The 15,489-nt window shown below is 41.2% G+C and overlaps 1 protein-coding gene across 1 annotated transcript; it reads right to left on the reverse strand.

Moving 5' to 3' along the window:
* Nucleotides 1-746: 746 nt before the first annotated feature.
* Nucleotides 747-8,251, reverse strand: LOC147316409 (mechanosensitive cation channel TMEM63B-like). Its single transcript, XM_086259900.1, has 14 exons — nt 8,095-8,251; nt 7,895-8,015; nt 7,353-7,486; nt 7,110-7,247; nt 6,474-6,627; nt 6,193-6,299; nt 5,987-6,073; nt 5,833-5,898; nt 5,473-5,635; nt 4,983-5,088; nt 4,622-4,789; nt 4,394-4,509; nt 4,204-4,275; nt 747-3,385 (listed from the first exon to the last, which is right to left on the reverse strand). The coding sequence occupies exons 1-14, from the start codon at nt 8,112-8,114 to the stop codon at nt 3,206-3,208; spliced, it is 1,632 nt and encodes a 543-aa protein (XP_086116026.1). The 5' UTR covers nt 8,115-8,251; the 3' UTR covers nt 747-3,205.
* Nucleotides 8,252-15,489: the final 7,238 nt, after the last annotated feature.

The raw sequence follows: 15,489 nt of genomic DNA on the forward strand, positions 1-15,489 counted from the left end.
ATCTCTGGGGTTTACAGAAAATGGTCAGAAAACGAGAAGTGAGCAGCAGTTCTCTAAATGAAAATGTTTTGTTGATGTCTGAGCTCAAAAGGAGAATGACCAGGCTGCTTCGAGCTGACAGGAAAGCAGTAGCAGCTAAAATAACCACACGTTACAGCAAGCACAAGACCAAAGTGGGCATCACTTCTGTCGGCTAAGAACAGGAAACTGAGGCTACAGTTTGCACAGGCTCACCAAAATTGGACAATAAAAGAAGGAAAAAAAAAAGTTGCCCGCTGGCGAGTCTTGATTTCTGCTGAAACATTTGGATGGTAGAGTTAGAATTTGGCATAAACAACGTGAATGCATGGACCCATCCCGTCTCATATCAAAGGCTCAGAGGTGGTGGTGGTGTATTTTTTTGGGCACACTCTGGTACCAACTAATCCATTTAAACAGCACTATCACGTCAACACGGACCAAAACCTTTGAGTAATGTTTCCAGCACCTTGCCGAATCTGTGCTACGAAGAATTAAAGCAATTCTGAAGGCAAAAGGGGGTCCAACCCAGTACCAGTGAGGTATAACTAATGAAGCTGCTGCTAATTGACCAAATAAACCTGCAACAGCAAAACCCCGATTGTATAGAACTGAACACAAATTCAGCTTTCATGTGCAACTGAATAAAATAAAATTATAATATCAGAAAGATATTACTTTAAATTCCTCTACCACTGGACGATTGAACAGAAACTCTTATCATCAACTAAGCTGATTAAACACATTTATTGTTGAATGAACTCAGGGGAAGTACAGAATATGTCTGTACAGACAGACCAATGGAAAGAATGATAAACGAGTAAGTCGAATGTTGAGATATGCCATTGTTACTCTCAATATCTAGAATGATCTAAACCTAAAAAAGGCAAAGCACAAACAGAACAAACAAAACATTGTGACTGTGCACTTTTTGAGATGCAGAGACAAACAAGCCCACAACCTCCGTTAGAGATCTGCTGTTTAAAAAAAAATTACAACCCCATTATTTGCATTAAGTTTATACAGATCTTACAAAGATAGTACAAAAGAAAAATCCATCATTACAGAAATCACTGAAACCATGAGACTAACAAACGTAGATCTATAAGCAAATTAAATACAAGAGCACTGGGCTGGACAGCAGTAAGGTTGAATACAGTATAAAACATCTGGCTTAGTGAGAGAACCGTCCCATTAAAGTTGCTTAAATACAGAACCACTCGTATCCTACCTTTATCTCACCAAATACGATATATTTAACTACATCCAGTGCTTAGTGGAGACATGGAAATGTTAGTTGAACTGAGATTAGAGTTACTGGAAAAGATGTGTTACCTGTGCTGACACATTCAGACAGTTCAAGCCAGCTCAGAGGTATATTTAAAAAACAAACAAACAAAAACCAAACGAAATCACCTAATCGTGATGCAAAGAGCACAGGAATCAGCGGTGTCATACAATTGTCTTGTTAGTACCATGATGATGAACCTATACGTGGTACAAATACACCAAGATGTGCCCTTCTCCATCAGTCATACAAGTGGAAGATCAGTTAGCGCACATTTATTTTGTCTATGGTTCCAAAAGCTGGTACAAAACGTGTTTTAATATGATCCCATATCATTAAGTCAACAGACAGCAGTTGTGCTTTGCCTTTTATCATAAATGTTCTTCATTTTTTAAATATTTCATAGGGTAGCTCGTAGTGTTGCAATGTTGTTAAAGTATTCTGATTAGAGTTGCTGCGTTTCTTGATCAAATGTGGTCTTTTAGAGCATGTCTATATGCTCACAGACACTTCTGGGTCAAACTCGATTCCTTCACAATCCCCTCTTTCCTATTAAAGACAAGTACGACACAAAAAAAAATAAATCTGTAACTGTTATAGTTAAATCTTGCCCATTATTTAGTGTTATCGAAGAAAAAAAAAAAAAAAAAAAAAAAAAGAACAGTCTACACCCCTAATCTCTCCTCATTGACTACAGAAACTTAAAATAAGCTATCGGCATGATAAAGTGTCTACATAAACATTGACATTAAAGAGGGCCTGACAGGACAAAAGAAGAAAAATGGCAGCCACCTGAACTAAATCTTAATTTCAAGCAACTTACAGGAAAACGTAAACAAAAAGGAAACGAGAACAACGCGTACAGAAGCACAGTCAGCATCATCTAAAACTGACCCGGGGAAGGGGGAACCAAAAAGGCCTTTCTCTCCTTCCTCATAGCTAGACCTGCCACAGGCTCTCAGCTCTGGTCCTTCTGCAGCAACCGTGCAAAGGTTTCCCCCCTTTTTATTTGGAGGCAGCATTAGTAGCAGCATTCCAACTGCAGTCCCAACAAAAGGTTCAGACCCAGAAACTAAGATCATTATCAGTGTAGTGTGCTGAGACATGAATTATCTTCTTCCACAGCTTAAAGGGTGTGTAAAGCATGACAGCGTTAAAAACTCCATGCCTACCAATAAATACATGTCGAAAAAAAGGCTATTTTACAAATCCAGAGATTTTTTTTAATAGCTGTACAGTGTCAAAGCTTCCTGGAGTGTTAAGTAGCATTTTTTCCCCAGTTTTTCAAGGCTTCTATGGAACTGGAAGAATCATGTGAGACCATCTCATCTGGACTGATAGCACTATCTGGCATAAAGGCTGCTCCCATCATCTCATGCGCTCATCTCTCCTAATCTTCTTATTTTCTGAAAACATCTAGTGCAGTTAGCAATTATGGGAGAAATCTCTCCACGTTTTTGAAGCTGCATGCCATACTGCAGTACCTTAGTGAAAGTGGAGCGTACTGGTCCTGTCATTCGGGTGCAATACCAAGGTAACTCCCCTTACAAGACAAGGCAATGATTAATGTCTTCTTTCCATTGGTCCAGAGAAAGCGACTGGGGTGTGCCTCAGTTGCGTCAGGAGCACGAAGATGTTGCTACCCTTTCGATGCCAGAGTAGATTCCTTCTCCAGTAGGTACACATAGGATGCGGCCTGGCGAGGCCCAGTAAAGGAAATGTGAGAGTCTTTGTGCGACAGTCCGTTTAATTCTTAGTAGACAGGGCAGGGTGCTTATGTTAGTGGAAGGTCCCCCAAGGAGGATGAGATGTTTCGGAGAACCGTTGGTTCAGTTCCTCATTTAATTCACTCATTCACTGGGCTCCTAAAGTGACTTGGCTTTCTATTCCCAGGTGCAATCATTGCCGCACTTCATTATCAATTAGGCTGTCCTCACCAGACTGAAAGGCTTCATTTAAGCCATTGTCAACACTGATTATTTCCTCGTCTTGTGAGGACCCCTGGCCGTCGTCCTCACCGCTGCCAGAACCAGTCTCATCTGAATTTGGCTCTTGTAGTACCTCAGCAATGTACATTTGCTGTAGGGGACAGTCAGAAATAAAAGAGTATTACAGTTTGGTACTCATCTTTATGTTTCTCTACAAGGTTTTTTGTTTTTTTAAGGCTTGGTTCTACAGGTTCTACCATATGTGTGTGTTTTTCCTAATTTATCCTTAACTGAAATGTATTGTTAAACAAGAAGCATGCTGATTATACTCCCTTTGTCTCTTCCGTTTAACCTTGTCAGGGTTGTGGGCGGGGCTGGAGCCCATCCCAGCTACTATAGGGTGAGAGGCAGGGTACACCCTGGACAGGATGTCAGTCTGTCGCAGGGCTAACACAGACAACTATTGGCAATTTAGTGTTTCCAATGAACCCATCTCCACTAACTGCATGTCTTTGGACATGCAGGGGACAACGGGAGTATATCTCTTTGGCAATCGTGGTCTTGGATAGGTAGGTTTCTTAACAGATTCTGTTTGATGCATGCATCTTGTCTTCATATATGGATGTGTTTTGCCATCATTAAAAATACTAGCACCTGCCACTGCCACCCTTCAGCCTCCTAACAGATATAGCTACAGTATCAATTTCAAAATCAAGCAAGTTAGATAATTTTGGTTGTACAGCCTGCTGTAGTGAAGTTCTTCACAATCTCACCCCATCCATAATTCATCTGTAAACTAACATTGCTCCACATGCACTGAAAAAGCACAATTGTGCATTAAAACTATATGTTACCCATCTTTGTCCTTTGTTTTTGACTTCAGCTACTAAAGGCTTTGGCAGAGCATCCTGCTTTTTAACAGGATGCTCTGAGGTTCATGCTGACATTGATAAACCACTGAATACATACCGCTGCCTTGTTGACAGCAGAAGGACACGCCGAGTCTCCATTTTCCGATCCGTCCACAGCCTCTGTTTCAATCTGACAGAGAAAACACACATTGAAAGTAGTTGAGCATGAGACTAGAGTAAAACACTAGAAAGGCTAATCAGCATGATTCTAAACAGCAATACGCTATAAAAAGTGACCATCTACCAACCTTGTAGTTGTGAGCGCTGAAATATTTAAAATACCCAAAGATGACGTGACAGAGGCAAATGATGATTGTGATGATCAAAACCACAAATGTAAACATGGATGTTGCGGCTGAAAACCCTGGAGGAAAGAACCGGGAGAGACATTTATTGCACTGGGATCTGTCTTTCATAAATAACACCAGACATGTGTAAAGGACCAGAGTGGCCTCTAGGTGGAGTCGTCTTCCTACCCGAGCGAACAGTGGAGAAGAAGAGAAGCCAAAACAGGCAGAGGATAGGAGCAGCCACCACTTGGTTTACAGCTCCAGAATGGATCTTCTTGTCCAATTTAGATGGCAGATACGCATAATACATGTTGTATCTGTCTGCTAGGTGTTTTAGCAGCATGTACATCAGCCCTGCACAGGGAACAGAGGCAAGCCAATCAGTAAAGCTAATCCAATTAGGCCTGCCGATAAGCCACTGTATAAAGAACTGAATCACTGCATGCTGTCTGTCCTCTACATGTTTATCCTGCTGTAATTTAATCAGCAAACCATGTTAAAGTGAAACAGGAGCAAGCTAGCAGGGCTATTAAACAGCAGAACTCACCGAAAGGGACTATGATTGGGCAGGTTATGCTGTAGGTCATAACCACAGTGAAGACACACATCATCCAGGCATAAGCTGCCCCAAACTGGAACTCATAAGCCTGGTGCTATAAAGAGACAACAAGCCAACTTAAAACAAACATTTTAACTACCAAATGTGGCTTTTTTTTTTTTTCCTTTGAGTAATAATCGACAGTTGTTATAAAAAGGTTGGATTACATAGTTTTCACCATTGTATTTCAGCACACAGTACAAACATAAAAGTGGCAGTGAAACAACCGCAATCACACCAGGCGATTTAAAATATTACTCAAACATTTGATCCAATATGAAAATTGTCAGAGAAAATTTTTCTAACTAGTCAAGTATCTCATGTCAGCAATACTCCAAAAGCCCAAGACATTTATGTAAATATCTTTTCACATTAAGAGCACTGCACATAGTGCATCTACCCTTCTGTGCCCTTATTCCCATCATATGGTCTCACTAACCCTTTTGACATTCTTTCTGTCAGCTGCAGAGCGAGCCAGACAGAGGCGGATCATGTACATCAGTAAACCAGGAATCCTCAGCAAGTCCATGGCATTACCGATGAATGCAGATGCTATGACATAGTTTACAAAGAAGGCTCCATTGTCAGGAAGGAAAACACACCTAAAAAGCAAAGAAAAAAGAAGCAATCATCAAAAATACTAAAATGAGCTTTGAAAATTATTGCAGGATTCAGTTTCATTACAGATTAATTCAAGATGTTTTTGGTATTCCTAAAGGACTGATATAAATATTAAATACATTCAAATCACATACTGCTCTATATATAATAGCATAGCACTGTGCCGTACACTACTCACTCAAATCTTATTTTAGCTTCCTGCAAGAAACTTTTGTCAAAAAGCCACCGGAAGAAAACATCCAAACTGCAAAGAAACAGGAAATGAAATTAATTATCTGAAATATTTCAGATGCTTGTACTGCTGGGCAGCGCAAAATAAAAACATACTTTACCTGGTGAGTCCAAGAGAGGGCAACAACAGGACCATAAAGATCAAGAAAGTGTAGCATTTATGCATCGTAGTCCTGTTTTCTCCTGACCTATACAACCAAATAAAAAGGTGAACACATTAATTTATGCAATACACCAAATCACTTTAAACTTAAAATAAAGACTACATAACTCAAATACTGTTGACCGCAGAGAATTTAAACCGTACCGGGTCCAGTGCCTTTCGAAGAAGGCAGAGTAGTAGACGACAGTAGGAAGTAAGGCAGAGAAAGACCACAGGAGGAGGGTGGGGAAGAACTGGGTGATGATTGGATTCTGAGGAACAGATCAGACAGACGAGGATATGTTTATGTAACTAAACAGGTGAATTCATGTGCTTCTGTATTAGGATGCAGACTTGTTATGCCTTGAACTCAAATGCTAAGAGAAAAACATGAATATGCTTATAACTTAAAATTTAATCAAGCATTCAAATTTTGGGACGCTCACATTTAAGTACTCCACTGGTTTGGTAACATTGAACTTGTCCATGGTGGAGATGATAATGGCAGGAGTGGTGAGAAAGAAGAGGAGGATGAAGAGGATACTGTTGATTAACAAGCAGCGGAGCCACCACTTCAATCCTCCCAGTGACAGATGATCCCTGTGGGATAAAGGTTATACAGCGGTTAGACTGACACAGTCTGATGACCTGCAGTTACGGACACAGCTGGCTGGTAAACTGATACTGCAGCTTAAAAAACAATAGCTCATCTGGAGTGAGGTAGTATTTTTTTTGAAAAATGGACTCATTACATCCCAAGCAGCCCTACTGTGGTTTTGCTGTGTGGGGGTGTTGTGTAGATCTCACCCCACTAAGCAAGCCACAGTTGCTTAGTAGCAGATGTGCCTTGGCTGATTTTCTTAGAGTAGAACGGCTGATAAAATAAAACCTCAGTTTTAGTTCCCTTCCACCCACCCTGTCTTTGTGACTTCTATTTCACCCAGAAACCTTATTATTACTTCCCCACATCCCGTCGCCTTATATGGGTAAGTAATGGTACTGAATCAAATTAATCAGTTAAGAGCGTTATGAATAAACAGTTACGAACAGCAGCAGCACTTGTTACTTAAATGTGTTCTTACCAGTAAACATTTTGTGGATCAGGGGCATAGGCGATGGTCCATTTTTGTGTATGCAGTTTGCCGCTGAATATAGAGCTTCTGGGCTCACGACGGCACTGACAGCCATGACACTTGCAGGCATTGAAGTCCTTTAAAATTCTGGGAACAGAGATCGTTGGGTAATGAGCCAAAGAGCTTGTCAGTTCAAAAACAATGCAGCAGACACATATACATTTATTTTCCCATGAGGGTAAGCGTACGTACATTGCAGCTGTGCCTTCATCCTCGAAGGTGACAAAAGCCATTCCTAAAGGTTTCGAGTTGATCTTCTCCCTCTCCTTCCTGCATTGTTCTTTTAAGCTTGCCTCCAAACGGGTATAGAAGCTCACTGCCTCTTCCTATGAAAGACAAAAAAAAAAAAAAAAGTGATGATATTTTTTAATGGTTTACTGGGATACACTGGGATTACTGTGTGAATGGGTGGATGACTGAATGTGTCAAGCGCTTTGGGGTCCTTAGGGACTAGTAAAGCGCTATACAAATACAGGCCATTTACCATTTACCAATGTGAAACTGTTGCATTTAACCAGTAAAAGCCATTTAGTGTGTTAAGGGGTTACACAGTCCCATAGCTTCATGAAGGAGCAGTGGAAAAACCATGAATTTTTAACCTGATCAAAAAGATTCAGTTCATACCCATACCTATTCAACTGATCTCACTACAGAGTCCACACTTCATACATTATGTTTCGACATAAGCTACACCAGTATTAGAATGCACTGTTTTAAGGTAAAGTTATACTCACCTGTTCACACCCTTTAACGATACAACAGCACAGGTGTCCACAGGGCTTTGGGTTGACCATGGTAATCTTCCCCTGTGTCTTCAGGTCAATAAAGAATTTCTTACTGCGTTCTGTCTTTTTCCTGAAATTAACGCATCAGCAATTAGGATTACTGAAGATCTTCAAACACGCAAACACATATTTGTTTAAAACATTGTTACCTTTCAGTGCTAAGATACATCAAATTGGCTACATCGTAACAGAGACGAGTTTCCAGTACACGACAATTATATGCCTTCCTGTGAACCAAGGGCAGAGAAGGAGACAAAATGAGTCCATTTTAAAGTACAACGATTCATAACACATTCCTTATATCAGCACAGGGACTTTTCAAATATTACAATAGCATCTGCAAGTCAAAATACCGGGGACACATATACAATTGCAGTTAAGTGACTAGTACTTTGAGAACTGCCATCAATTACACAATGAAGTTCATTTACATACAGGTTCTTGTATTAGTAATGCTATATTGTACATAGAGACAGAATTTGACATGAAGGGCTTCTGACCACAGAAAAGTAAAAGGTAACTGGGCCTAAAGACTAACGGGAGAGAAACACGCTTTCTGTGATTCTATTTGTGTTTTTGTGCTAATCTTGGATATCTTAGGTTGTCTCATTACTGTCATATATGTCCTGTCATTAAAACACTGGCTTCTAACAACTAACAGTGTCTCGAAAATAATTTAATAAATAAACAAATAATATGGATGCATGACTTTTAACTTGTCTATTTTTTAGGCTGAACACTGCTGCTAATGTCACTTAGGTAAATGGTTTCAGGCTCTCCCCTCCTGAGTTTGACAAACGTTCAGGATCAGAAAATGTGTGACTCACAGGTGCTGTAGCGTATGGCCACAGCTTCACTCTGAGCTCCATCTCCATAGAGTGCAGACAGTGATATCTCATACTCCTTAAGACACAGGACAACAGTTTATTGAGATATTGTATTTTTTTTACTTCATAATATGTACTCCAACAATCCAATAGTTCTTCCCCACCTGTCTCAGGTCGCCTCCACTTAGTGAGGTAAGAAACATCATCATCAGCTGCAGCTTCCCAGCGCACTGTCATGTCACTGTCTGAGAAATTAGTTACCCTAAGGTCAGAAGGAGGAGGCACCTTCACTAGAGGATTCGTGCAAATTTGATATATTTGACTTCTCTGTTTTTTTTCTCTCTGAATTATTTTTGAAAAGGAAAAATAATAATTTGAATGTGAAGCAAAACATGTATGGTGCTCGGTAAAGATGACACACCGACCCACTCCTTTTTTGTTTTTGTTTTTTGTTTGAGAAAGTTTGTTTTCATATTAAATAGTGTCAGTGACGTCATTCTACCCGACTACCACAGGTAAAGAAAAGCCTGAATCTGTAGATCTTTTTCTTTTCTTTTTGTCTAAAACACAAGAAATAAAAAAGGCAAAAAAGCCAGGGAAACATAGGAAATAATGTTTTGTCAGGCAATGACTTGTTGGCACAAGAAGAGTGGTCGTTGGTAGCCATGACAACAAGGAGGTGTGTTTGTTGCTGGCAGGTAAAAGAAAAAAAGCAAAGCAAAAAGTCAGGGGAAGCCCAGGCTACGAGGGGTCATCCCTTGGAATTTTCACTCCAAGATCGCCCGCCTGGACCTCCCCCTAGCAGGTGAACATACAGAGGGAAGTGAGCCGAGGGCTCGAACCCGGGCCTGTATGTTGCTAGCCTGCTAGCCCGCCACATGTGGCCACATGACGGGCGAAGAGAATGGGGCAAATTGTTCTATTTAAAGAGCACTACGCGCACATCGTGCGATCAGCCTTTTCCATTAGCTGGAGACCACACATTTTTGCACTCAAAAATAGCGGCGGGGCCTCAGTCTGTCTGTGGGGCATCGGGTATACCGGCCATTTGCCCGGTGGGCCGATGCTAATTTTGCCTTTTAAATGGCCCAATGTTTTGTTGTTGTTGTCGTCTTTTTTTCCTAACCGTGTAAACAGTGAAAGGTGGCGGATTGGACAGATGCTGGCAGACGTGTAAAAAGAACTCAGTTGTTTGGTAGTGGCTATGGTGGAGCTTTCACACATTCAGTCAAATTAGCAAGTGGTGGAGGCCAGCAGGTGGATGGGGGAAAGGACTGGAGGTGGAGAGACCCAAGGCGGCCGCCAGTCCGACTGTCAGGTGAAATGAGCTTCAGGTAAGAAGTTATGACCTGCAGTCTATCTGGGTCAGACCAAGTTTAGGTGGAGTTTATTTTCCTTGTGCTAACTTGTGCTAACGTTGTGCTACAGTCAGTTACAATAACTCGTACTGTGTACTAGCTAGCATGATGGAGTTTCTGTACAGTTGGGTGGGTGCTATGATGTTACTGGTGAACTTTATTTTATTCATATGGTTAGTTAGTAGAGTTGCCAACCGTGCCATAAAAAACGGAATCCTCTGGTATTCAGAGTTAATATTATGCGTTTTGTATTGAGCTGAAAATAAACTCGATTTGTCCCGTACTTCAGCTACAATATAAAAAAGACAAAAAGCTGGAGTTATTCTGTGTCTTTGCTGCACAGCTGCCTCTTCTTCTCTCGTTCTCCCTCTCCTGCTGCTACTTCAATCATGAAACTGATCAATGATCAGCTGATCGGCGTTTCTGCCACAAGTCCCGTCTCTCTTGCTTGTTTATCTCCCGCTTTGCGCCAGAAAGAGGAAACTAGCAGAGGTCGTGTTAAACAGCAGAAGCGCCTTTAAACTTGATAAGCTGTTGTTAGAATTTATTTAATTCGGTGCAATTACTTTTTCATATAGGACCAAGTATGTTTGGATAGCTTTTTCCCCTTGAAAACTGCCGTTTAATATTAGACATTCTTGTCTAATATTAAAATTTATTGATCTGAAACGTGTAAGTGTGACAAATATGGAACAAGATACGAAATCAGAAAGGAGGCAAATATTTTTTCACAGCGCTATAGTCTGTAAATGATCTTTTGGCTATAGTAGATCTTTGACTTGTTCCTTTTTTAATTGTTTGTTTAAAATAGTTTTCTCTAGGTTAAGGCGCACGGTCCAGGCCTACAGAGCAGTGGTCTGGCTGTTGGAAAACCCAGTGAACTCACAGTTGATGCCAAGCAAGGAGGAAAAGCTCCTCTGAAAATTATAGCCCAGGTATATCTGGCTTTGTATATGATCACAAATATGTTAAATATATTGTATGTACCGTATTTTTCGGACTATGAGTCGCACTTAAAATCCTTTAATTATCTCAAAAATCGACAGTGCGCCTTATGTATGAATTGTGGTTGTGCTTACTGACCTTGAACCGATTTTATGTAATACACGGCGCTTAAAAATCTGTCAAAAAATGTTTTAGTACGACTTTGGTAAGCTACGAAGTCGCACCGCTTGATGGATTGTCGGAGCATTACGGCTACGTAGTCAGGAGCCTGGCGGAGTGATACGTACTGTGCTGCAACATAATATTACTGTATTGTGTGTGGATCATGACCCCAAAATGCCAGCTGTTAAGAGACATGCTGACGAAGCGGATTTCAAACTCAAGGCTGTCAGTCACGCAGTAGAACATGAGAATAGAGCAGCTGCGAGAGATTTCAATAATAATGAATCAATGGTACGGAAGTGGAGGAAGCAAGAAGAAAGAGTTGAGTAAAGTTTGACTTATCTGGCTGTTTTGTTTCGCTTAATGCGTTTTATAGTCCAGTGCGCCTCATGTATGAAACCAGACCTGTTCATCGACAGTGCGCCTTATGGTCCGAAAAATACAGTGTGTTAAATCTGATTGAACTATAATCCCTTGTCTTCTGCACAGGATGGTGAAGTCAATTCTGTGGATGTCCAGGTTAAGGATAATAGCAGCAGCACATACACCTGCACCTACACCCTACGTAAGCCTGTGAAGCACACTGTGATGGTCTCCTGGGGAGACGCTAACATCCCTGAGAGTCCATTCAGGGTGAGTATGCACTCACACACTCTCTCACTTTCACTCTGGCATGCAAGGTTTGCCTTTTCTTCTCACTGAAAAGTCTCTTGAGTTTTGGTGTTTGTGCCCACAGATGAATGTCGGAGCAGGCTGTCATCCAAACAAGGTGAAGGTCTCTGACCCTGGAGTGGCAAAGACGGGCCTCAAAGCCTTCCAGCCAACATACTTCACTGAAGGCGGGCTCTGCTGCAGATATTCCACTGGACATAGGAGAGCGTGACCTCAGCCAGCTGACAGCCCCTCTTACAACACCCTCAGGCCCAGAGGAGCCCTGCCTGCTGAAGATGCTGCGTAAGGCTCACATTGGTGAGTGTCCATCTGATAAGTGAGAAGTTTGCTAAACAACGAGACTCATCAGAATCCAAATACTTTATTAACCCTTAAGTAAAAGACAGAGGGGGAAAGTAATAAAAGTTAAAGCGTGGAGAAAGAAGCAGGAGCAACTGAAACGGGCTGCATGCACACACAAGAATAAGCGTTGTTAACATCTGTTTTGTCTGTCTGTCTTAGGAATCTCGTTTGTTCCCAGGGAGATTGGTGAGCACCTTGTTAACATCAAGAAGAACGCCCGTCATGTTCCCAGCAGCCCAATTGCTGTTATGATCAAGCAGTCAGGGATTGGTGACGTGTGCGTGTGAGTGGACCGTGGCTGACCAAAGCCAGGACTTTTCAGCCTTGAGAGTTCTTCATTGATGCAGGTATATGCTCAGTGAAAGCATAAATACTGTGATATTTTTCTTTTTAAACATTCAAATAGAATATAATATGAGAATTTCGATGTGAAATTTAACCTTTAAGTGACTAGTACTTTGACAACTGCCATCAATTACACAATGAAGTTCATTTACATACAGGTTCTTGTATTAGTAATGCTATATTGTACATAGAGACAGAATTTGACATGAAGGGCTTCTGACCACAGAAAAGTAAAAGGTAACTGGGCCTAAAGACTAACGGGAGAGAAACACGCTTTCTGTGATTCTATTTGTGTTTTTGTGCTAATCTTGGATATCTTAGGTTGTCTCATTACTGTCATATATGTCCTGTCATTAAAACACTGGCTTCTAACAACTAACAGTGTCTCGAAAATAATTTAATAAATAAACAAATAATATGGATGCATGACTTTTAACTTGTCTATTTTTTAGGCTGAACACTGCTGCTAATGTCACTTAGGTAAATGGTTTCAGGCTCTCCCCTCCTGAGTTTGACAAACGTTCAGGATCAGAAAATGTGTGACTCACAGGTGCTGTAGCGTATGGCCACAGCTTCACTCTGAGCTCCATCTCCATAGAGTGCAGACAGTGATATCTCATACTCCTTAAGACACAGGACAACAGTTTATTGAGATATTGTATTTTTTTTACTTCATAATATGTACTCCAACAATCCAATAGTTCTTCCCCACCTGTCTCAGGTCGCCTCCACTTAGTGAGGTAAGAAACATCATCATCAGCTGCAGCTTCCCAGCGCACTGTCATGTCACTGTCTGAGAAATTAGTTACCCTAAGGTCAGAAGGAGGAGGCACCTTCACTAGAGGATTCGTGCAAATTTGATATATTTGACTTCTCTGTTTTTTTTCTCTCTGAATTATTTTTGAAAAGGAAAAATAATAATTTGAATGTGAAGCAAAACATGTATGGTGCTCGGTAAAGATGACACACCGACCCACTCCTTTTTTGTTTTTGTTTTTTGTTTGAGAAAGTTTGTTTTCATATTAAATAGTGTCAGTGACGTCATTCTACCCGACTACCACAGGTAAAGAAAAGCCTGAATCTGTAGATCTTTTTCTTTTCTTTTTGTCTAAAACACAAGAAATAAAAAAGGCAAAAAAGCCAGGGAAACATAGGAAATAATGTTTTGTCAGGCAATGACTTGTTGGCACAAGAAGAGTGGTCGTTGGTAGCCATGACAACAAGGAGGTGTGTTTGTTGCTGGCAGGTAAAAGAAAAAAAGCAAAGCAAAAAGTCAGGGGAAGCCCAGGCTACGAGGGGTCATCCCTTGGAATTTTCACTCCAAGATCGCCCGCCTGGACCTCCCCCTAGCAGGTGAACATACAGAGGGAAGTGAGCCGAGGGCTCGAACCCGGGCCTGTATGTTGCTAGCCTGCTAGCCCGCCACATGTGGCCACATGACGGGCGAAGAGAATGGGGCAAATTGTTCTATTTAAAGAGCACTACGCGCACATCGTGCGATCAGCCTTTTCCATTAGCTGGAGACCACACATTTTTGCACTCAAAAATAGCGGCGGGGCCTCAGTCTGTCTGTGGGGCATCGGGTATACCGGCCATTTGCCCGGTGGGCCGATGCTAATTTTGCCTTTTAAATGGCCCAATGTTTTGTTGTTGTTGTTGTTGTTGTTGTTGTCCTCGTCTTTTTTTCCTAACCGTGTAAACAGTGAAAGGTGGCGGATTGGACAGATGCTGGCAGACGTGTAAAAAGAACTCAGTTGTTTGGTAGTGGCTATGGTGGAGCTTTCACACATTCAGTCAAATTAGCAAGTGGTGGAGGCCAGCAGGTGGATGGGGGAAAGGACTGGAGGTGGAGAGACCCAAGGCGGCCGCCAGTCCGACTGTCAGGTGAAATGAGCTTCAGGTAAGAAGTTATGACCTGCAGTCTATCTGGGTCAGACCAAGTTTAGGTGGAGTTTATTTTCCTTGTGCTAACTTGTGCTAACGTTGTGCTACAGTCAGTTACAATAACTCGTACTGTGTACTAGCTAGCATGATGGAGTTTCTGTACAGTTGGGTGGGTGCTATGATGTTACTGGTGAACTTTATTTTATTCATATGGTTAGTTAGTAGAGTTGCCAACCGTGCCATAAAAAACGGAATCCTCTGGTATTCAGAGTTAATATTATGCGTTTTGTATTGAGCTGAAAATAAACTCGATTTGTCCCGTACTTCAGCTACAATATAAAAAAGACAAAAAGCTGGAGTTATTCTGTGTCTTTGCTGCACAGCTGCCTCTTCTTCTCTCGTTCTCCCTCTCCTGCTGCTACTTCAATCATGAAACTGATCAATGATCAGCTGATCGGCGTTTCTGCCACAAGTCCCGTCTCTCTTGCTTGTTTATCTCCCGCTTTGCGCCAGAAAGAGGAAACTAGCAGAGGTCGTGTTAAACAGCAGAAGCGCCTTTAAACTTGATAAGCTGTTGTTAGAATTTATTTAATTCGGTGCAATTACTTTTTCATATAGGACCAAGTATGTTTGGATAGCTTTTTCCCCTTGAAAACTGCCGTTTAATATTAGACATTCTTGTCTAATATTAAAATTTATTGATCTGAAACGTGTAAGTGTGACAAATATGGAACAAGATACGAAATCAGAAAGGAGGCAAATGTTTTTTCACAGCGCTATAGTCTGTAAATGATCTTTTGGCTATAGTAGATCTTTGACTTGTTCCTTTTTTAATTGTTTGTTTAAAATAGTTTTCTCTAGGTTAAGGCGCACGGTCCAGGCCTACAGAGCAGTGGTCTGGCTGTTGGAAAACCCAGTGAACTCACAGTTGATGCCAAGCAAGGAGGAAAAGCTCCTCTGAAAATTATAGCCCAGGTATATCTGGCTTTGTATATGATCACAAATATGT

Source organism: Aulonocara sp. 'chitande type north' Nkhata Bay, linkage group LG13, assembly GCF_057382095.1.
Source record: "Aulonocara sp. 'chitande type north' Nkhata Bay isolate Kocher_YH1m ecotype deep benthic linkage group LG13, A_spYH_male_GT1.1, whole genome shotgun sequence".
NCBI lineage: Eukaryota > Metazoa > Chordata > Actinopteri > Cichliformes > Cichlidae > Aulonocara > Aulonocara sp. 'chitande type north' Nkhata Bay.

Excerpts from the sequence above, each read along its gene's own strand:
- LOC147316409 (XM_086259900.1), bottom strand. The coding sequence starts at position 8,114 with ATGTATCTTAGCACTGAAAG. Across the intron at positions 8,016-8,094 it reads ATGTATCTTAGCACTGAAAG|GAAAAAGACAGAACGCAGTA; the intron begins GTAACAATGTTT and ends CGTTAATTTCAG. Across the intron at positions 6,628-7,109 it reads GATCCACAAAATGTTTACTG|GGATCATCTGTCACTGGGAG; the intron begins GTAAGAACACAT and ends TTTATCCCACAG.